Here is a 20,876-nt window from a genome sequence, read left to right as displayed (position 1 = left end):
TAAAGATCGACGTGGCGGCGAAATGCGTGTTAACCTCCAGTGCATCACAGTATATCAGTACAAGCTTTGAGAAATCAAGAACTACAAGGCGACGACACGTCACTCAAACATCAATCACACCACCACACTTTGAATTTAGTCTTTGCACCCACACGACCAAGTTGATCATGCAAACACTGCGAAGAAATTGACAAGAGTGAATCAATTCAGTTCCGGCCACGCCATGGATTAGCTCGGAAGGACTGGCAAGCAAAGCTAGTGCTTGTGCTCGAAGTCCTCGGTGGCGCGCGTGGGCTGGTAGCCGATGCCGTGGCGGTTGTTGGGGAACATCATGAAGGCGTAGCTGGCGACGCCGCCGACGACCGGCGGCAGCACGGCCATCATGGTCCTCTCGCCGGCCTCCAACGCCGGGTAGAGGCAGGACACGGTGTCCCTGTCCAGCAGCGCCAGCGTCGCGAACACGATGAGCGAGAGCGCCGCGTGCACGAAGTCGCCGGCGCGGAGGCGGTACCCGGAGAGGTCCCTGGCGGCGCCGGCGTCCGGGTCGGCGGAGAAGGTGCGCATGCCGCGGCGCGTGACGACGCCGTAGTAGACCCTGCCGTCGGAGCCGACGTAGCTGTCGGTGAAGGAGGAGAAGGCGCAGAAGGCGCCGCAGAGAGCGAGGAGCGCGCCGGAGAGCACCTTGTTGTAGGCGGCGCAGTGGCCGTTGTTGGTGACCAGCGGGCTGAGGAACTGGAACATGAACACCGTGCCGCTCGGCAGCAGCTTGATGAGGTCCGCCACCCCGCGCAGCGCCCGCTCCGCCACGCCCACGCTCCTCGCCGCCGGTGCCGCCATCAGTGGCCGCCGCGTCGTCGCGTCCTGGCTCCCTATCTTGGATTCGATGGCACTATTGGCTCCTGCGCTCTAGACTGCACTGCTGCTCGATCTTGGTGTGGGTGGAATGAGACGCGATCGATCAGCGACGATTTATAGGCCGGCGTTGCGGACTGCTTGATCGTTGGATGACGGGTGGACGGAGTAATGGAGGCGGTTGCTTGGAAGGATTTCTTTCGGGGCGTTGGTTTGCTTGCACTCCTGGATGTTATGCTGCTGATATGATATGGACGGATCGATGGATGGACAGCGTTTTTGCGTTGCCCGCTGGACATGTTTGGCATGCGTGCGAAGCTCAAGGGGCGGACGGGCCGGATCGGCGGGCGGGGTGGTGAAGATTTAGTTTTAGTTTTTCCTTGCTTTGCTTTCTTTTTGTTTCTTCTTTCTTATAACAGGAATTTCTTTGCTTTGCTTCGAAGACATGCGTGAGAGGTGAGGCAGACATGCACGGGCTGGACTTAGTTTGATCCACTGGTCGGCGGTATGTGGAAAATTTTGGAGTTTTTTGTTTGTGGGTTAAGCTTACGTGATTAATTGGGTCTAATGGGATAGTCATGTGTGCATATATGAAACGGAATAAAGATGGACCGAGCTACTACCTCGGTCCTGGTTTATTGGTTCCCGTTGTATTCATAAATTTAACTAATAAAATATTCATGTATGTTAGAAAAAAATTATATCATTAAAAACTATGATCAAATATGAATCCAACGATATAATTTTTATTGACATGTATAAATAATTTATTAGTTAAATCTTTAATCAAAATTTGGCACAAATTACAAAGTGAACCAATAAACTAGGATGGAGGTAGTACTTATGAAGTACTTTTAGCAACTCCAATTAGGACTTCCATTTGCCAGTCTTTCCTTCACTGCTAAATCAATCATAGCCCTCGTATTCGCGGGTCGTTTAGCCAACATATCTGTTACTTCCGCGGTTGAGTAAAACTTATCATCTTACGATGATGCACCCGTTTTAAGGTCGGTCGGCTCCGCGGGGTTCATGAAAAATTCATCCCACAACCGCGGAATGGAATAAAAACTACCAGAAAGTTGAGGCCAAAAAAAAGGACTCCATCGACGAGGGTAACCAAGTATGCAATCCTATATGTGCAGATTTCCTAAAAACACTAAGTAAAAAGGTAAAATACAAATCGGAGTTATGGCATTCAATCTCATATTGCAAAAAAAATCATTCATTTCTAGGAGCACAAGCAAAAATGGTTGAAAAATCTACTGTTCAAAAGAGAGTAAAACAACAACAAAAAATCCCAAGAACTACTCCAAAGTCACTTACTCGAGTGAAAATCATAGCTTTTATAGCATCTTTGTCCGCCTGAAGTCGTGTGAACCAGAAATGAATTAACAGATACAAGCAAGACCTACTCCCTCCCATCCCAAGAATTAATAATTGAAGAAAGCTATCACCAGTCGCCAACATTATAGCATAATAAAAAATGTATAAATAACACATAAATCGAGGGCTGTCCGGATACTCAGACATATATGAAATGGAATAAAGATTGACCAAGGTACTTATGAATGTAACCACAATTAACATCACTACAGTCAGACATACATGAAATAAAATAAATCGAGTGTAGGGTAGTGGAAAGAGGGGCAATGAGACTTGTCGTCGGCGGTGCCTTTGTCACCTTGGGAGAAGTAAAGGCACCATTAGGACTTACATTTGTCAGTCTTTCCTTCACTACTAAATCAATCATAGCCCTCGTATTGGCGGGCCGGGTTGTTTAGCCAACATCTCTGTTACTTCCGCGGTTGAGTAAAACTTATCATCTTACAATGATGCACTCGTTTTATGGTCGGTGGACTCCGCGGGGTTCATGAGAAATTCATCCCACAACTCTGGGCATCTTACTCTAGGGCAGTTAGGGGTTGTTTGGATTTAGCCTGAGCTGGCCTTGCCAACCCATGGGCATGCCAAAAAATTGGCGCAGCTTTCGCCCGCCCCAATTTTGCCATCCGTTGGCGTGAAAATGAACTAGGAAAGTAGGGGTAGCCAGGGCTCGCCAAAAAAATTGCTACCAACCAAACGCCTTCCTATACACTCAGTCAACACCAAAAAATTGGCTGGACAGGTTGGAACATCAATCCAAACAGGCCCTTAAGCCATAAGATAGAGCACGGAGCTCTGATGCCACCTGAAAGGATCAAGATGGCTCTAGAGGAGTCTGAATAGGCACAACTACACATCTTACTTTTATTATTAGAAAGCAAAGGCTATGCGAAATATAAAGATGTGCGTAAACAATTGCTATGGTGGGATAAATAACCTATACTAGATGACTCGTTCCGTCCTTGACGCAAAGACCAATTGTAGCCAATAATCGAAGCAACTTATGAACATCATATTTTATGAATGATCCACAAAGGAGCAAAAAGTAAATGCTACATAGAACTTGGCTGAACTATTTGAATCATGTTTTCCGTGAATTATCTGCAAGCGAGTATGTGTATAATGCATTTTATTTGTCGTGTCTTTACCAATGACAGACAATGATAATGGTTGCCCATGTCTTTATCTGGTGATACATAAGATGATCGTTGCCTAAGATGGGCACTCCCACTCGGAACCACATTAGGAGATGGAAACCAGACGAACCAACCAGCTGATTCACAATCCAGGGAAGAGCTCGATCAGTGGGCACGTGGAACATAGAAACCAACCGGTCAGGTGGCAGCGTGCAAAGGCCAGGTAGACATGTCAGAAGACGCCATCCGGCCAACTGTAACATGCAAAGTCTAGTAAGACATCCCAAAACACGTCATCCGGCCACACCGCAACGTCTAAAGGCCGGGTAGACATACAAAAACACGCCTTCCGGCCTAGGGGACGCAATGGCAAGAGGTCGTGCCACACCCTGACAGAACACAAGCAAAAAGAAAGCTGAGAGAAATGATCAGCTGATCCAAGGAAATAGCATGATCACAAGGCACGGGCAGCACACGTGCAATTGACCAATTGAAGCCAACAAATTCACAAATAATCATCTCGGAGTTGATGACACATATCTCATATGCTATAAATAATACACTATAAACGCTCATAGGACCTTGTGTAGATAGCAATTATTAAAAAAAACTTCTCGAACCTTTCCAAAACTAGCAATAAGGTTTCAAAAGGTTCCTAATTAAAACCGTTCGCCGTGTCTGCTAGAGCTAATGGGTCGACCCAGTAAAAGCCTCACGATAGCAAGCAATACGTATTGCTCACAACGAGTGAAACATAGCATTTGGTCGCGCCTCGTAAAAAAACAATGGTCGCACCGACACGTAACATCGGCCATGTAGCGTCGTTTAGACCCCCATTGCTCTTGTCGAGCATTCCGTCGAGCAAGTCGGGTGCAACAAAGTGAGGCCTCATGCAATAAGTGCTTGCCGCACTTAGTCGATGGACAACCTCTACGGTGTAGTGAGGCCTCCTATTTAGCGCATAGGGCGTTGCATAACGTGCAAAAATGCAGCCCACGATTCCCTCTGTGCACTTCTTCTGGGCCGGCACATATGGCGTCTGGGCGTGCCCCAACTTTTTTTGTGCTTTTTCATATTTTTCACTTTTCAAAAAACTATTCCGGATTAAAAAAAATCTGAAGTTCAAAAAATGGTGATTAATTTGTTATTTCTTTGAAATTTATAAAATGTTCACAAAATTAGAAATTGTTCCCATTGGAAAATGCTCCGAATTTAAAAAAATGCAAATTTGAGAAATGGTTCTGGATATTTTTTTCGCATTTTCTTAAATGTCTAATTTTTCTAAAATGTGCTGAATTTTAAAAAGTGTTCAATAATTCAAAAGGATGTTCATGAATTTAAAAAATGTTCTAAATTTAAAAAATTATTCGCAGATTCAGAAAATGATTTTAAGTTCAAAAAATACTAATATATTTAAAAATGTATCCCCAGACTGCATAGAATTCATCAATTCAAAAATTACTCTTGAATTCAAAAAATATTCAATAATTGCAAAAAATGTTCTTTGATTCAGAAAATTTCATGAATTTTAAATTTGCTCCCAGAATTAAAAAAAATGTTCATGAATTTAGGAAAGGTTATGAGTTAAAAATTCACACATTTCACAAAATGGTCGCCAATTCGACATAATTCGATAAGTTCAGAAAAACGAAATTCAGAAAATTCACTACTTTGAGAAGCTTTCACGTATCTGAACAAAATAGTTAATTTGAAAATTATATTTAATATTTGAAAAAAAAATTGTTCATGAAATGGAATGGTTGAAATGCTATTTTTCACTGGTACTGATTCATATTAGGATTCGCCAACGGGAGGAAAATAGCTGGCTGGTGCAATACTGTAGCATAGGTTTTGTGTTTTTCTTTGTTATCCCTTTTTGCACTGTTTTCTAGCTCGGTTTTTCTTGGGGATTTTCGGTTTCAATTTTCTTTTCATTATTCCTTTTCGATTCTCCGGTTTTCCTTGGTTTTCTTTGTTCTTTTGTTTATTTTTTCGGTTTACTTTTTGTTTCTGGTGTTCAACCGCTATTTTTATTTATTTTATTTTTCTTTATTTCCACACATGCCTATAGTCTTTCACGCATAATGTACATTTTTGGTATACATTAGTGACATTTTATTTGTACATGTTTCAGATTTTCAAAATACATGATTAATATTTCTCTTATATATACAGTTTTTTTAATGTCAATTTTTTCATTCATGTGGTACTTTTTTTTAATACGCCAGGCACATTTATATAGATGTTTAACATTTGAGAATAAATGAATAAATGATTAATATTTTGACATAATATATTGTTTATGATCAGCGTCACTTGGCGTGCTCTCAACCGCTCGCCACATGTCGCGCTTTGGGCGCTCTCTCCGAATTTTGTTTCTATTTATTTTTCCGCGCGTATTTTTGGATTTTTAAACGGTTTTTTCGACATTTCAGTTTTCCACCGGTTTTCCTTAGCTTTTGTATAAAAAAAAATCAAAAACAAAATTGAGCGAAAAACACATTTTCTTTTTTTTCTTTCACGAGAGTCTGGTTTTGCTTTCGCGAGAGGCGCAATTTTGCTTTAGCTAGAGTCACGGCCGTGTCTCTCGAAAACGAAAAAAAAGGTTTTCTGTCGTTTTTTTTTGCGAGAGACACGGTTTTGCTTATGCGAGAGGTACGGTTATGCTTTCGCGAGAGTCACAGCCATGCCTCTCGGAAAATGAAAAAACGTGTTTTCTGGTTTTCTTTCTTTCGTGAGAGGCACAGTTGAGTTTTCGCGAGAGTCACGGCCGTGCATCTCGGAAACGAAAAAAACCGCGTTTTCTGCTTCTTTACTTCCGTGAGAGGCACGGTTTTGCTTCCGTAAAAGGGACGGTTGTGATTTCGCGAGAGGCATGGGCATGTCTCTTTCGAAAAGGGAAAAAAATTATGCTTCCGGTTCTGTTTTTCCTTTGGGTTTTTTCGTGAAAAAAAGTTCGTCAAAACCTATCAACATGAGATTTACTTTTGAAGATCTCGGCTCGAGGAATCCAACGATGAAAACGGTTCAAGATTTAGACGCACGGTTTAAGAGATAATTTTTTTCAATAAACAAATCAACGAAAAAATAAAAAAACTACCAGGTTTCGACGAGTAGCGCACATGCAGCACACCATTTGTCACAACCTGAAAAAATAGGAATGATCTTTGTAACAAATACTCTTCAATTAGTGATTTTGGAAGCAAGTAGCTGTGCTCCCTTGCCTGGGGAATCCTATATGGGGCACAGGTTGCCCGTGAGCGACCTGGCGCGCACCACCCTCGCACGCTGGGCATTCGTGTGGGCCGGACCATTTTCATGTTTTTTTCTTCCTTTTCTTTTTTGTTTTCCCTTTTTATTTTTTTTTGTTTTTTATTTCTTTCTTTAATTTTCACTTTTCTGCGAATTTTATTTTCAAATTCGCGAACAATTTCTTCCATTGAATTCAAAAAATGGTCATTAATGTAAAAAATATTCACCGAGTTCAATTTTTTGTTCACTGGATTTAAAAAATGTTCATCAGATTCGAAATTTGTTCATCGAAATAAAAAAAATCATGAAATTGTAAATTAGTTCATCGATTCAAAAATTTTTCATACAATTCAACAAAAAATCATTAAATTTAAAAAAAATCATCCATTTTTTGACAAAAAGAAATCTTGGGGACAAATTTTGTTAATCAAGTTTAAAAAATGTTCATCATTATTAAAAAAATTCATTCTTTTGAAATCACGGACATTTTATAATTCAAGAACTGTTTTTGACAATTCACAATTATTTGAAATTTGAGTACCTTTTTATAATCCCAAATTATTATAACATGCTATTTCGTCCCAAAATAAGTGTCTCAACTTTGTACTACCTTTAGTGCAAAGTTGTAATAAGCTTGAGACACTTATTTTGAAACGGATGGAGTAGAACAAACTAAAAAAGAAACAAAAACAAATAGGGCATCCAGCCCTGCAAATGGGCGGGCCCAAACTGGCGCACGACCCCCTGGCGTGCACCGTGCTCATATAGGAGGTCCCCCTTGCCCGGCGGGTGGTTGTGCCCGGCACAGGGGACGCCTAGGGCCGTGCCTAGGCCGCGAAGCCAGGCTTGTTTGTCGGCACGACAAGACCCATTATTTTTATTTGAGGAAAGTATCGTTTTCCCCCTCAAATCCTGTCTGATGGACCGATTTCCCCCCAAACTCTAAAACCGGATCAATTCTCCCCCATGGTGGTTTTGTACCAGATTTAGGTGGTTTTGACTAGTCTCTTTGCTGACTGGACAGTGCTGACTTGGCAGATTTCAGGTGTTTTCATCGATTGGGGGAGCCGGTCGACCAATCAGCCCCCAATTCAGGTGATTTCGGTCCATGTGCATCGACCAACCTCCCTGTGCCTGGACGACGACGCCCAACCTTGCCGTGACGGCGTCAAGCACGCCGGCATGGCGTCCGCCCTGCCGCCGGCCTCCACGCCGCCCGATGGTGAGTCAACCGCCCCCCTTTCTTTCCCGTCGAAGTCATCTACTGCATGATCTTAGTTTAGGAGAAATCAGAGCTGCGCTTAGAAGTCATCTACTGCACCCAATTTTGCTGCCATGGCAGGCAGATGGTGGAGGTGTAGGGTAGATCATAGGAAGATTGTTTTTATGGGTAGGTCCTGAGCTATGTAATGAGGTAAAGATTGTTTTTTTGGGCAGGTCTTGTCGATGAGGCAGCAGATGAAGAAGAAATAAGTTATGTGTCACTACATTATTTTGGCAAATTTGAGACAGTGGATGGATTGCTTGTATACAACGGAGGTCTGATGATTACTTTTCCGTTCGATAGGAAAAGCCTAAAGTTTGAGCTTTTGTTGTCTTATGCTCAGGACATGTATCATGTACAAAGAGGACATTGTAGGGGGGATTATAGTTACAAGATGCACTGGCTTGTTCCAGGGAAAAAACTGAGTGAGGGTTTGCAATTTATTTTTGATGATTCAAGTGTGGAGAAGATGGGGAATGCAACACCTATTGGGTCATGTGCAGAGATCTATGTGGAGGAAGTGCGGTTGTGTGAAGAAGCAGTAAAGCAGTTGCAAAACAGAGTAGATGATGTGCCTGTGGTAGATGATGTGCCTGTGGTAGTTTCAGAAACATATTCCAAGCATAAAGGTAGCAGATTTGCATTGGTAAATGTGGATGCTGTGGAGACAAACATGGTCGATGAGATGTTTTTATCAAATGTAGCAGCTTTAGCAGAACAAAGAGCAGAGCCAGAAGTTGTTGTAGGTGTGAAAAGGACAGCTGCTGAGGAAGAAAATTTGAGGATAATAAGTGAGGCTAATGACTTTCTTACTACATTTGAGAGTCCAGTGAAGATTAAGAAAAGTAGAGCAAGTAGAGTTGCAGCTAAAAGAAGAAAATTACCTCTTGCAGCTCCAGTTTCAGCAACTACATCTTCAGGTGCAGCTCAAGGTACATGTGCTCCTCCTCCAACTCCAGGTGCAGCCCAAGGTGCATCTTCTTCATGTCCAGGTGCATCTTCTTCATGTCCAGGTGCATCTTCTTTAGCTCCAGTAGGAAATAAAGCAAAATCTGCAAAGACCAAAGCAGTAGCAGGTACACCACAGAGAGGAACAATACCACAATTTACTCAAGGACAGAACCCAGCAGCTACTTCTGAATTTGAGTATACATCTACAGATCATGTTGAAAATGGAACAAGTGCTAATGAAGTATTACATGAAAATGTAAAAGAAGGAGAAGAAGGTGATGATGAAAGTGACATTGACTACCAGCCTTTGTCAGAGCACAGTTCTGCTGAAGAATCAGAGGCAGAGAAATTAAGGAAATTAGCAAGAGAAATTAGGAGGCAGAAGAGAGCAAAGAAATTAGGGGATGCTGTGGGGCCTGTCATCAAAGATAATAATGTGATTGAAGGATTGTCTGGTGATGAGAAGCTGGATGGCATAGAAGATGATGTTGTGTCATCAGATGATGACTGCTCTTTTGATGAGGAAAGTGATGGTGAGGGGGCCACACAGCTAGTGAGAAGGAAAAGTGAATGGAGAAAATATGACAGCAAATCAGAAATTCCTACATTTGAGATAGGAATGGTTTTTAGAGGAAGACATCAGATGAAGAAAGCTCTAATAAAATATGGCATTAAGAAACATGTGCATATTGCTTTCACAAAGGATGAAAATCATAAAGTAGGTGCAAAGTGTACTTGGCCTGGCTGCAACTGGATGATCTATGCTTCTAAAACTACTAGAAATAAGTGGCTACAGGTGTCTACCTTTGTAGATGAGCACCATTGCATTCCAAGAAGAGATAACAAACTGGTCACATCAACTGTTATTGCTACAAAATATGGCAGGCTTATAAGAGCAAATCCAAATTGGAAGTTAGAAGATTTGAGGAAAACTGTACTTGAGGACTTATTTGCTGATGTGACAGTTGCACAGTGCAAGAAGGCAAAGAGAATGGTCATGCAGAAACTATTGCATTCCACTGAAGGAGAGTACTCAAAATTATTTAATTATCAGTTAGAGCTGCTGAGAACTAATCCTGGAAGCACAGTTGCAGTGAAGTTGGACCATAATGAAAAGGATGGGTCATATGTATTTCAAAGGTTTTACATGTGTTTTGATGCCTTGAAGAAAGGTTTCTTGGCAGGTTGTAGAAAAGTTATTGGCCTTGATGGTTGTTTTTTCAAAGGTGCTTGCTATGGACAGATGTTGTGTGCTATAGGAAGAGATGCAAATAACCAGATGTATCCTATTGCTTGGGCTGTTGTGGAGAAAGAAAATTATGAGTCATGGTTCTGGTTTCTTGCCAAAATAAACCAGGACTTGAAAATAAGCAATCAAGGAGATGGATATGTATTTATGTCAGATCAACAAAAGGGACTTATAGGGGCAATGGAGGACATTTTTCCTAAAGCTGAGCATAGAATGTGTGCAAGACACATATATGCTAATTGGAAGAAAAAACGCCCAGACCATGATCTTCAGAAAAGGTTTTGGAGATGTGCAAAATCACCAAACAAAGTGATTTTCAACTACAACAGGGCCAGGCTAGCACAATTTACTGTTGAGGGTGCAAAAGATATGATGAACACTGATCCAGTACATTGGAGTAGGGCCTACATGAAGCTGGGGTCTAATTGTGATTCAGTTGATAACAACATGTATGAATCTTTCAACAACTACATCCTGTTAGCTAGGTACCTTGCTATTGTCTCAATGCTTGAGTGGATCAGGTGCAAAATTATGGTGAGGGTACAAGAAAATAGAGGGAAGTCAGTTAACTGGAAAGGAACTATATGTCCCAACATTTTCAAAAAACGGAAGCAAAACATAAGGAGATCAGGTTTCTGCCATGTGCTGTGGAATGGGAAAGATGGATTTGAAGTGCAAGAGCATGAGAAATTCAAATTTACTGTTAACTTGCAGCTCTGGACTTGCTCGTGTAGATATTGGCAGCTGTCAGGTTTACCCTGCTGCCATGCCATTAGTGCTATCTATAAAACAGGACAGAAAATTGATGATTATATTGCTCCTTGCTACTCCATAGAAGTGTACAACAAGATATATGATCATTGCTTACAACCTTTGGAGGGAGAGGAGAGTTGGCCTATTTCAACAAATCCAAAGCCACAACCACCTGGTCACATTAGCTTGCCTGGAAGGCCTAAAACAGAAAGAAGGAGAGAGGAAGGAGAAAAACCTAAGGGTACTAAGATGAGCAAAGTAGGTGGCAAGATCACTTGTAGTTCTTGCAAAAGGCAAGGACATAATAGATCAAGTTGTAAGAACAATGATGCAGCTAAAGATCATGGAAATGCTCATTTGGTCAGAGAAGCTGCAAAACAAAAGAAGCAAGACAAAGAGGCTTTTGATGCTCTTCAGACTCAGAAAGCTGTGCTTGAAAAGCAGGTTAAGATGACACTTGTTAGTACTAATGAAAAATTGGTTGCTTTTTGTTTCTACTAATGAAAATTTGGTTGCTTTTTTGTTTATACTAATGAAAACTTGTTTGCAGGCTGCTGATATAAAAGGCAAGGCAATGGCTGTGCAACCTAGGCCAAAGAAGTTGGAAGTTAGAAGAAAACCAGGACCCCTGAGGATCAATGAACCTACATCTCAACAAAGCTCACAGCCAAGCTCTCAACAGAGCTCACAACCAAGCTCTCAACCTAGAGTTCCACAACATTGTGTGTTCAACCTTGCTGCATACAAGGAGGCACTAAATGCTAAAAAAGGGCCATCCATTTGATTACAAAATTTGTGATACTGTGCTAAATTTGTGCCACACTTGTCCTAAATTTCTGCTTCTGTTAATTTGAGGCACAATTTCTGCTACTATAATTTTTTGGATTAAAACAAAGAGGACAACAGAGTTGAAAACATTTATGCTTGAACATCTTCAGTACATTTGATCACTGCATTTGTTCAGTACTTAACTAGAAACTCTGACAGTGCATACATAACTGCATTTGTCCAGTACCTAACATACAAATTTAACATAGAAACTTAACTGCATTTCTCCAGTCCTGACTACAAACTTAACTGCATTTCTCAGTGCATAATGAACTAGACACTGAACTAGAAACTTAACTTCTCTGTCTTCACTTCTGCATGTCCTTCATCTTCTTGATGCGGTCGGAGTGGCGGATGCCGACGCGGATGTAAGTCTCCGCCTCGATTGGCATGCTCCTGTCGCCGAGCTGCGGGATCACCGGCGCCACCACGTACACGTCGTCGTCGGCAGGCGCCACCTCCCCCTCGCTGCCGTCCTCCACATCCACCACCACCTGCTCCTGCTCGCTGTCCTCCACATCCTGCTCCTGCTCGCTGTCCTCCAGCACATCTTCACTGCACTCTCCGTCGCTGTCAGAGTGCACAATAACCTGCTTCACTACAGCTGGTACAGCGACCACGACGCCGACGAGACCTTCAACTGGAGGTGGAGGGGGGCGACGGCGGGAGCGGTACTCGTACCACCTGGCACGCTGACGCGGATCTGGTGACTTCTCCGCCTCATTCATAGCCCAAAGGAAAACAGAGATAGCTGGAATGGGACGGCCGTCGGGGAACATTGTCTTCTTCTCATCATCAGTTGCCACAACGATGAGGCCCCTAGCGTGGTCCACGCACATCTGCAAGCTCGGAAATCTGTTGCAGATCTCCTCCACATCGGCCCTTTTCTCTGAATCCCCCTTGCAGAACCTGCTCACAGTTTCCTCCCACCGATCTTGAGCACGGCGAACATCTCTTGCAGTCTTCTTCTTGGGCGCCATCGCCGGCGTCGAGAAGCGATGGGAGTGGGTGGGCGAGAGGCGAAGGGAGTGGATGAGAATGCGGAACGGCGAGTGGATGAGAGTGGGTGGGCTAGTGCTGTCTGGGCGAGCGCTGGCCTTAAATGGGTGGCTGTCAAAGCGGTGGGTTCAGTTAACTTCAGACAACGCTTCAGAAAAATTCAGACAACCAAAAGTTCAGTTAACTTCAGACACAAGTTCAGACTTTTGAAATTTTAAACTCAAATACATTTGTTCACTCGAGCCTACATAGGTGGTTCACTAAGATACTACATCACATCTTCAAAGCCATGATAACAGCAGACACAATGCAGAAAAAGATGGCAAATTTGTACATCTTTTTGCTTCTCTGAAATTCCTTGGCAAGAACATCCATTTGTTGAGCATGCTGCGCTTTCAAATCCAGCACATAAACATCAGCATCACCAATGTTGCACTTGGCATCCATGAGAGCATGCTCCAGCTGTGATTTCTCGGTCTTGAGCTTCCTAACCTCTGTCTTCAGCCGATTCACAACATCTCGCAGGTCACCTAGTAGCGTACTGACAAACTTATCCAGGGGATCATCATGCCACTTGAAGTACCCACAGTCATATCCCTATTCAAAAAATTGTGCAATTTTGTCAAAAGAAACAGAAACGGCGGGCACAGATCGACAGGGGTTGGCTGCAGTTGTAGTATCGACAGGGGTTGTAATTTCTGTTACCAGAGATTGGCTGTAGTTGTAGTATCGACGACCGGGGTTGGCAATGCTCCACGAAATCCACCTCGGAGCCTTGACTTTGCAGTGGCACACCTTCTCAGGCGAGTACGCCATCGGTGGCTCCCGATATGGCACCGGCGACTGCCCTGAGAAGGCCATGGACCGCGGCGACCGATGACTGCTTGACGAGCTAGCAGACGCCATGGACTGCGGCGAGCAAGGGGACGGTGATGGGGCGGCGAGGGGACGGCGATGGGGCGGCGAGGGGACGGTGATGGGGCGGCGAGGGGACGGCGATGGGGCGGCGAGGGGGCGGCGAGGGGACGGTGATGGGGCGGCGAGGGGACGGCGATGGGGCGGCGAGGGGGCGGCGAGGGGACGGTGATGGGGCGGCAAGGGGACGGCGATGGGGCGGCGAGGGGGCGGCGATGGAGCGGATTGCAATTAAAAATTGGGGAAAGTTGCATCTGCCAAGTCAGCACTGTCCAGTCAGCAAAGAGACTAGTCAAAACCACCTAAATCTGGTGCAAAACCACCATAGGGAAGAATTGATCCGGTTTTGGAGAGTTTAGGGGCTGATTGATCCGGTTTTAAAGTTTGGGGGGAAATCGGTCCATCAGACAGAATTTGAGGGGGAAAACGATACTTTCCTCTTTTTATTTTCAGACTTCTTTTTGATAGATAGGCCCAAAACACAGCCCATTTGGCGAGGTCTGGCATTGAGTCATGCCCTTCTTCCGTGGACACTCCCAGTGGGAGAGCGGCCCGACGTGATGTTGACAAATTCGGTTTTACAGATTTGAGGGGTCGACCGAGACGACCGTCCCGTATCCGTACACCGGAGCTGGAGGAGACGCATGAGGATTTCCCTTCGATCCCACCACCGTTGTTGTCAAGTTACAGCTTCCGGAAAACTTCCTCAAACGAATCACGAATTTGCACCAGCCTTTTTCAGTGCCCAGAGCAAGAAATGTTGAGAAATTCAAGCAGATCTGAGTCTTGCCACGGCACCTATGTCAGATCGCGATATCAAGAACGGACGACAGAGCAAACAATTTGGATAAATCAGAGAGATTTCTGACTTGATTTTTCATGGCAGCACAGATCTACATCGACACCATTAGTAAAGCAGCGATCACTGTTACAGCAAAGCATAAGCTAATCGATGCTCGTCTGTCTCTAAGCCTTCTTGTCGGCCTTCTTGGGGGACTTGGCGGCCTTCTTGGGCGACTTGGGCTCCTTCTCCGCCGTCTTCTTGGGGAGCAGCACGGGGTTGATGTTGGGCAGCACGCCGCCGTGCGCGATGGTGACGCCGGCCAGCAGCCTGCCGAGCTCCTGGTCGTTCCTCACGGCCAGCAGCAGGTGCCTGGGCACGATGCGGGACTTCTTGTTGTCCTTGGCGGCGTTCCCGGCGAGCTCCAGCAGCTCCGCGGCCAGGTACTCGAGGACGGCGGCCAGGTAGACGGGGGCGCCCGTGCCGACGCGCTTCGCGTAGCGGCCGTTCTTGAGGTACCGGCCGATGCGGCCGACGGGGAACTGGAGCCCGGCCTTGACGGACCGCGTCACCGACTTCTTCCTGGGCCCGCCGGCCTTGCGCCCCGCCGCGCCCTTCTTCCCCTTCGCTCCGGCTCCGGTGGCTGAGGCGTCCATGGCTGGCCGGTGGTGCTCGTCGAGACGAGGGGGAGGAGGGATTTGGTTGTGGTTTGGGATTTCGCGGAGGGTGTTCGTCGCTGCTGGGGAAGAAAGGAGAGGCTGAGTATTTAAAGGGATGGTGGTGGGCCCGTCGATCCGCGTGCACGGGCATTCGACGGTTGGATCGTGAGGGAAACGAACGGTTGCGATGTCCTCTGGGTAAGGATATGGATTGTTGAGACTGAGATCCGGTGACTTGGTGTGGGCGCCCCCTCTCTCAACCGTTCGATCTTGAATCAAGAGGCGGATCAGCATAAACAGTTCGAGCCAATACCCAGTGCACAGTGTTCTTGTAGTATCCTATCGCTATGGTATTTGATCTGGACTGCTTGCTTTCAATCAAACGGATGAGTTGCCGCAAGTTACGGCGTGACTTGCCCACAGCCAGTCACCTGATCCCAGTCCGGATTGGTGTATGTGTTTGGTGGTTTAATCAGATCGTGCTTGTTTTTCTCACGCCATCTCCAAAGCAACCCTAAAACCACTCCCAACCATTCGGACCGCGTGATTTGGACATGTTTTTGTCATCGAGCGCAGACCTTTATTATGTAAACGGGTGAGGTCAAAAGCACACTGTCACTCTTTAGGTTTCGAGGTCAAATTTCGTTGAACAAATTATTCGGTTGTGCTTGATTGTTCCTAGTTTAAATTATTCAATATGCATAAAGAACTTTTTTTTTGAAGTGCTATCATGCATACATTCAGCCTCAGTTAGCAGCCTCAGTGCATAGCGTATCATTGTCTTTGTTGTTTATTTGATGATTAAGACCCACGAATGTTTTTCCTTGAGATACAACGGGTTTGAACTTTCATTGAAAAACTTGTTGGCGGCTTAGTTTGTTCACTCTCGACTCTCGTAATCTCTGTTGCATTCAGGACTATTTAGGCTGAAAACTTCCTGATGATGGAATGTACATGTGTGGCTTCTCCTTACATATAGAGAAAAGTATACTTTTCGTTTCTCAACTCTTGCTGAAGTCTAGATTTGGTCCCTCAACTCTTGCTGAAGTTTAGATTTGGTCCCTCAACTCTAAAACCAAATAACTTGCATCCCCAACTAACGAAACCGGACAAGGTTCGTCCCTGCTCTCGATTTTGACCGTTTTTGGTGCCGACCGACCCCGGTTTTGACCGATGCTGACTAAAATTCGTGTAATTTTTTCATATCCATGAACTTTTTGACATTCACATTCTCTTTTCAAATCCACATAGTTTTTTCAAGGTCGTGTAATTTTTACAAAAATAAACATACTTTTTTTTCAAATTCGTGAACTATTTTGAAATTTGTGTACTTTTTACAAATCCATGAATTTTTTAATTTGCGTACTTTTCTCAAATCAGTGTATTTTTTTAAAATTCGTGTAATTTTATTGAATCCAAGTATTTTTTTTCAAATCCATGAACTGTTTTTGAAATTCACTTACTTGTTTCAAATCCGCATACTTTTTAAAGTTTGTGTATTTTTTTCAAATCCGTGTTCCTTTTCCAATCCATGAACTTTGTTTGAAATCCACATACTTGTTCCAAGTTGACATAATTTTTCAAATCCACACATTTGTTTTCTAATTCGCGTAAAAGATATTCAAATCCGCGTATGTTTTTAAGTTCGCATAAAATTTTCAAATCCAAAAAAATATACGTGAATATGAATAAGTATGTCAATTTTTAAAAATTACATGAATTTGAAAAAAAACCACATGAAGTTTAAAGAAGTACGTGGATTTAAAAAAGTACGTGAACATGGAAAAAGTACGCAGATTTGGAAAAAGTACACAAATTCTTAAAAAGTTCACGTATTTGAAAAAAGTACCCGAATTTGAAAACATTAAGCAGACTTGGGAAAGGTACGCGAATTTGAGTCGGCACGGTCAAAACCGGGTTAGGACAGCACAAAAACCGGTCAAAACCGTGACCAGGGATGAATCTTGGCCGGTTTCAGTAGTTAAGGATGCAAGTTGTCCGGTTTTGAAGTTGAGGGACCAAATCTAGACTTTGCCAAAAGTTGAGGGATGAAAAGTATACTTTTCTCTTACATATATGAAAATGATGCTTGGTTTCCCTTCTTCCAAATGCCAATCTGTTGAATGATCCTATTGTGATTAGGTTCACTTGTGCTGGAACAGTTGGCTACAAAATCCTGGATACTGCTGCTGCATATATACAATAACTGATACTGAAGATGAATTACCATTTCGTTGGCGTGCTCCAAAACGCAAGCAGCCGCCGCCCATAACTTGTCGATGTCTCTGCTGCACGCTGAAGACGACAAGTACCCAGGGCCTCCCCCTGGACATCCCTGGCGGTGATACTCCGGCAGCACGGGGATCCACCCCTCATCTTGCCGACCTGTGCATCAGCTTAACTGAACTGGCACAAGATGAGCTGGGTACTCTTATATATGCAACTCCCATCCTTACTTCGCCTGAAACTAACGCCATCAAGGCAGTTTGTTGGTACAGTCCAAGGCAATAAGGCATCTCTTTCCCAAATCTGAAGGTGCTTGTCTTCAAGGTTACGTTCGTGAATAGAAGCCGTTGACTCTTTCTCCTTTACTAAGAGCATCGTCCCATTTTACTGTTCTCTACCAGAATACACTCATCTTATATCCAGAGATCCTTCTGTTTTTCTCAAATTCACATGTTCTATTGTTTTTCGGGTATTTGTTGCTTGGGCGGCTGGCTGGCTTCCTTGCTTGGGATGTCATACCAAAGGACTCATCAAGCTAATTAATTGATATTCCTTGCACTTCCAGTCAAATACTGAAGCAGATACACCTTCTAAAAAGGGTGGTCTCGAGTCTCTCAGCTGAAAGTTGCTAAGTACTACACCTCGGGCACGGCACAGCCCACCGAGGCCTGATTAGTAAACGGGTCATGCCATGCTCAGGCCCAAGCATGACCCATTTGCTAATCAGGCTGGCCCGGGCCACGTGTTGTTCGACCTGATGGATATTTGGTCATTTTGGCCTATTGAGCTGTTTTTAGACCATATATACAAATAAATAAAACTTATAAACGGGCCATGCAGTGCCACCCAGCGTGCCCTATCTCCAGGCCCAGGAACGGCCTATTTAGCTCGAGTGCTAATGGGGCAGCCCAGCTGGCACGGTCCAGATGACCACCTTTGCCCTGCCAAAACAAAAATACAATAAGAACCCATAGGAATGTGCCCAAAATCTATTGGGGACAAAACATGTGATCCGACAATCTGAATTCATCTACTTAACAGATAATCAAAGCAGAATTTAGGCAACGCCGGTTGGAGAGCATCTACAACCGGACTCCTCAAACATCACATCGAACCGCTCGGTCATTGCTCGGACATTGCCCGACCGGGAGAGATGGAAAAAGCCACCCAACCAGGCACCTCACTTTGTCCCCATATGACTGGGTTGTCCGTAAATCCCCATAACCATACCAAATATGAGGAGGATATGAGGATGTTCGGGCAGCTCTCCACATGGGATGCGGCCCCACCCCAGGCCACCTCTTCTCTTTCTTTATTTTTTCCTTTTTCTCTTTCTCTCTACATCTCAACTAATCACATGCATTTGACCGTACAATTTGGGGAGAATGTAGGGGACATGATTGTATACATGCATAAACGAAGGCTTAAAACTGACGCGCCCGGGAATTGACCAGCACATCCGCGAATGTTTGAGGATCAAAATTAGGCAATCCTGATTGTTGATGCTCTGATCTAGCCTTAACCTTTTGCTTAACTTCTTTTTTCTTTACTCTGGGTCCTGAACTCATGCAGATATTTCTAAAAACAACACCTTCGTTACCCCTATGTACCACAATACTTATCGCGGGGGAACCAAGAGGGAGTAGTTTACAAGATGTAGTTTTCCTGCTAACTTTCTTTTCTCATTTTTGCGGGGAGGCTGCTACCTTTCATGTGTCCTTCCTCTATTCCACTTTGCCAAAAAAAATCTCTATTTCATTGAATAAGGTGTTTATGTTTTTAATAATCCAACTTTGACAATAACTTAAATCAATAGTATATATTTTTGTGGATTAAAAACTATAACATTGGATACTTCTTTTCAATACGAATTCAATGATATAATATTAATCAAATATAATCCACATTTGTTTGGTCTAATTCATGGTCAAAGTTAAATTTTAGGATACGTGTGCGTCTCATTCATTGGAAGGGAGGGAGTATCTTAGTAAAAGCAACGAAAAAACGTGTGTGCTCAAACTATTTTCCATGCCAGATGTGATAATATGAGTTCTACCAGGCGAATCCAAACAGTTTGTATTTTGAACTCGAGCTTTTGGACTGTACATCGGTTTTTTCGTTCTGAACTCGAGCTTTTGGAGCGGGGACAATGCGTCGTATAGAAATGCTGCAATGTTGCCGGTGATGCTCTGCGTCGGTGACGGCCACAGTGGCCAAAGGCCCAACTGAGAGACGAGTGCGACGTACAGTACGCCATGCTGATGGATGGGGTTGGCGGAGATAAACGTGTGGGAACCTGTAGGCGCGGAAGGGGTCGCCGGCATCCGTGGTCAGCAACGAGGACGGTGCTGCTACGGTGGGCTTACCTTCGGTCTCGCCTCCACCGCTGTCAAGGCAAAGCTTCAACGGGGGTCGAACACATGGCGGGCATCGCTGAAACTTCAAGGAAAACTTCCCTCAGGCGAATTCAGCACCACAAGAAAGAAATGTAGACTAATTCGAACAGATCTGAGTTTTTCCACCGCACCTGTGTTAACATTGCGACACCAAGAACAGAAGAAGAAGAAGAAACAATTTGCTCAAATCAGAGAGATTTCTCACTTTTTCCTCTTCGCAGCACAGATCTACGTCACAGCAATCACCGTTACAACAGAGCACTACAGCGGCTAAGCCAATCGAAGAGAGATTTCTGAATTGTTTTCTTTCCTGGCAGCACAGATCTACATCGAAACCATTAGTTCTACAAGCTAATCGATGCTCGTCTGCCTCTACGCCTTCTTGTCGGCCTTCTTGGGGGACTTGGCGGTCTTCTTGGGCGACTTGGGCTCCTTCTCCGCCGTCTTCTTGGGGAGCAGCACGGGGTTGATGTTGGGCAGCACGCCGCCGTGCGCGATGGTGACGCCGGCCAGCAGCCTGCCGAGCTCCTGGTCGTTCCTCACGGCCAGCAGCAGGTGCCTGGGCACGATGCGGGACTTCTTGTTGTCCTTGGCGGCGTTCCCGGCGAGCTCCAGCAGCTCCGCGGCCAGGTACTCGAGGACGGCGGCCAGGTAGACGGGGGCGCCCGTGCCGACGCGCTTCGCGTAGCGGCCGTTCTTGAGGTACCGGCCGATGCGGCCGACGGGGAACTGGAGCCCGGCCTTGACGGACCGCGTCACCGACTTCTTCCTGGGCCCGCCGGCCTTGCGCCCGGCCGCGCCCTTCTTCCCCTTCGCTCCGGCTCCGGTGGCTGAGGCGTCCATGTCTGGCCGCTGGTGCTCGTCGGGACGCGGGAGGGGAGGGGATTTGGTTGGTGATTTGGGATTTGTGTTCTGACGGGATGAGATGAGGATGGGTGAGTATTTAAGGAGCGATGTGAGGGACGGTGGTGGGCCCGTCGATCCGCGTGCGAAGGCGCTCAGCGGTTCGATCGGGAGGGAAATGGACGGCTGCGATGTCCAAAATATCGTGCGTGCCGGATTTGTTCTCTCTAATATCTGTCGGTGGTTTAATTACACTGATGCTCCGCGAAAATCAGACTGTGCCCAAAGATGTACTCCCTCCGTCCGAAAGTATTTGTCGGAGAAATGCATAAAAATGAATATATCTATAACTAAAATCCGTCTAGATACATCCATTTCTCTAACAAGTA

General features: G+C 44.8%; 3 protein-coding genes and 1 pseudogene across 3 annotated transcripts; 1 reads left to right on the top strand and 3 right to left on the bottom strand.

The window, feature by feature from the left end:
- DMP2 (transmembrane protein, putative (DUF679 domain membrane protein 2)) lies at nucleotides 1-959 on the bottom strand. The gene has a single exon (XM_048685546.2). It carries the CDS (start codon nucleotides 835-837, stop codon nucleotides 256-258), a length of 582 nt encoding a protein of 193 aa, XP_048541503.1. The 5' UTR covers nucleotides 838-959; the 3' UTR covers nucleotides 1-255.
- Nucleotides 960-7,805: 6,846 nt separating this feature from the next.
- LOC147960852 (uncharacterized) lies at nucleotides 7,806-11,624 on the top strand. The gene is made up of 3 exons (XM_087533569.1): nucleotides 7,806-7,845; nucleotides 8,061-11,284; nucleotides 11,391-11,624. The coding sequence occupies exons 1-3, from the start codon at nucleotides 7,806-7,808 to the stop codon at nucleotides 11,622-11,624; spliced, it is 3,498 nt and encodes a 1,165-aa protein (XP_087389695.1).
- A 2,800-nt stretch (nucleotides 11,625-14,424) lies between these two features.
- On the bottom strand, nucleotides 14,425-15,110 carry LOC125520180 (histone H2A pseudogene; annotated as a pseudogene).
- A 4,712-nt stretch (nucleotides 15,111-19,822) lies between these two features.
- Nucleotides 19,823-20,559, bottom strand: LOC125523587 (histone H2A). The gene has a single exon (XM_048688605.2). The coding sequence runs from the start codon at nucleotides 20,485-20,487 to the stop codon at nucleotides 20,017-20,019; it is 471 nt and encodes a 156-aa protein (XP_048544562.1). The 5' UTR covers nucleotides 20,488-20,559; the 3' UTR covers nucleotides 19,823-20,016.
- Nucleotides 20,560-20,876: the final 317 nt, after the last annotated feature.

Source organism: Triticum urartu, chromosome 7A (genome assembly GCF_056163025.1).
Source record: "Triticum urartu cultivar PI428250 chromosome 7A, HENAU_Tu73, whole genome shotgun sequence".
In the NCBI taxonomy this organism is placed as follows: domain Eukaryota; kingdom Viridiplantae; phylum Streptophyta; class Magnoliopsida; order Poales; family Poaceae; genus Triticum; species Triticum urartu.
The sequence above is the reverse complement of the archived record's forward strand: the minus strand, read 5'-3'. Positions and strand labels throughout refer to the sequence as shown.

Coding starts and splice junctions, on each gene's coding strand:
- DMP2 (XM_048685546.2), bottom strand. CDS start 837: ATGGCGGCACCGGCGGCGAGGAGCGTGGGCGTGGCGGAGCGGGCGCTG.
- LOC147960852 (XM_087533569.1), top strand. CDS start 7,806: ATGGCGTCCGCCCTGCCGCCGGCCTCCACGCCGCCCGATG. Junction 7,846..8,060: donor GGCCTCCACGCCGCCCGATG/GTGAGTCAACCG, acceptor TTTTTTGGGCAG/GTCTTGTCGATGAGGCAGCA. Junction 11,285..11,390: donor AAGCTGTGCTTGAAAAGCAG/GTTAAGATGACA, acceptor ACTTGTTTGCAG/GCTGCTGATATAAAAGGCAA.
- LOC125523587 (XM_048688605.2), bottom strand. CDS start 20,487: ATGGACGCCTCAGCCACCGGAGCCGGAGCGAAGGGGAAGAAGGGCGCG.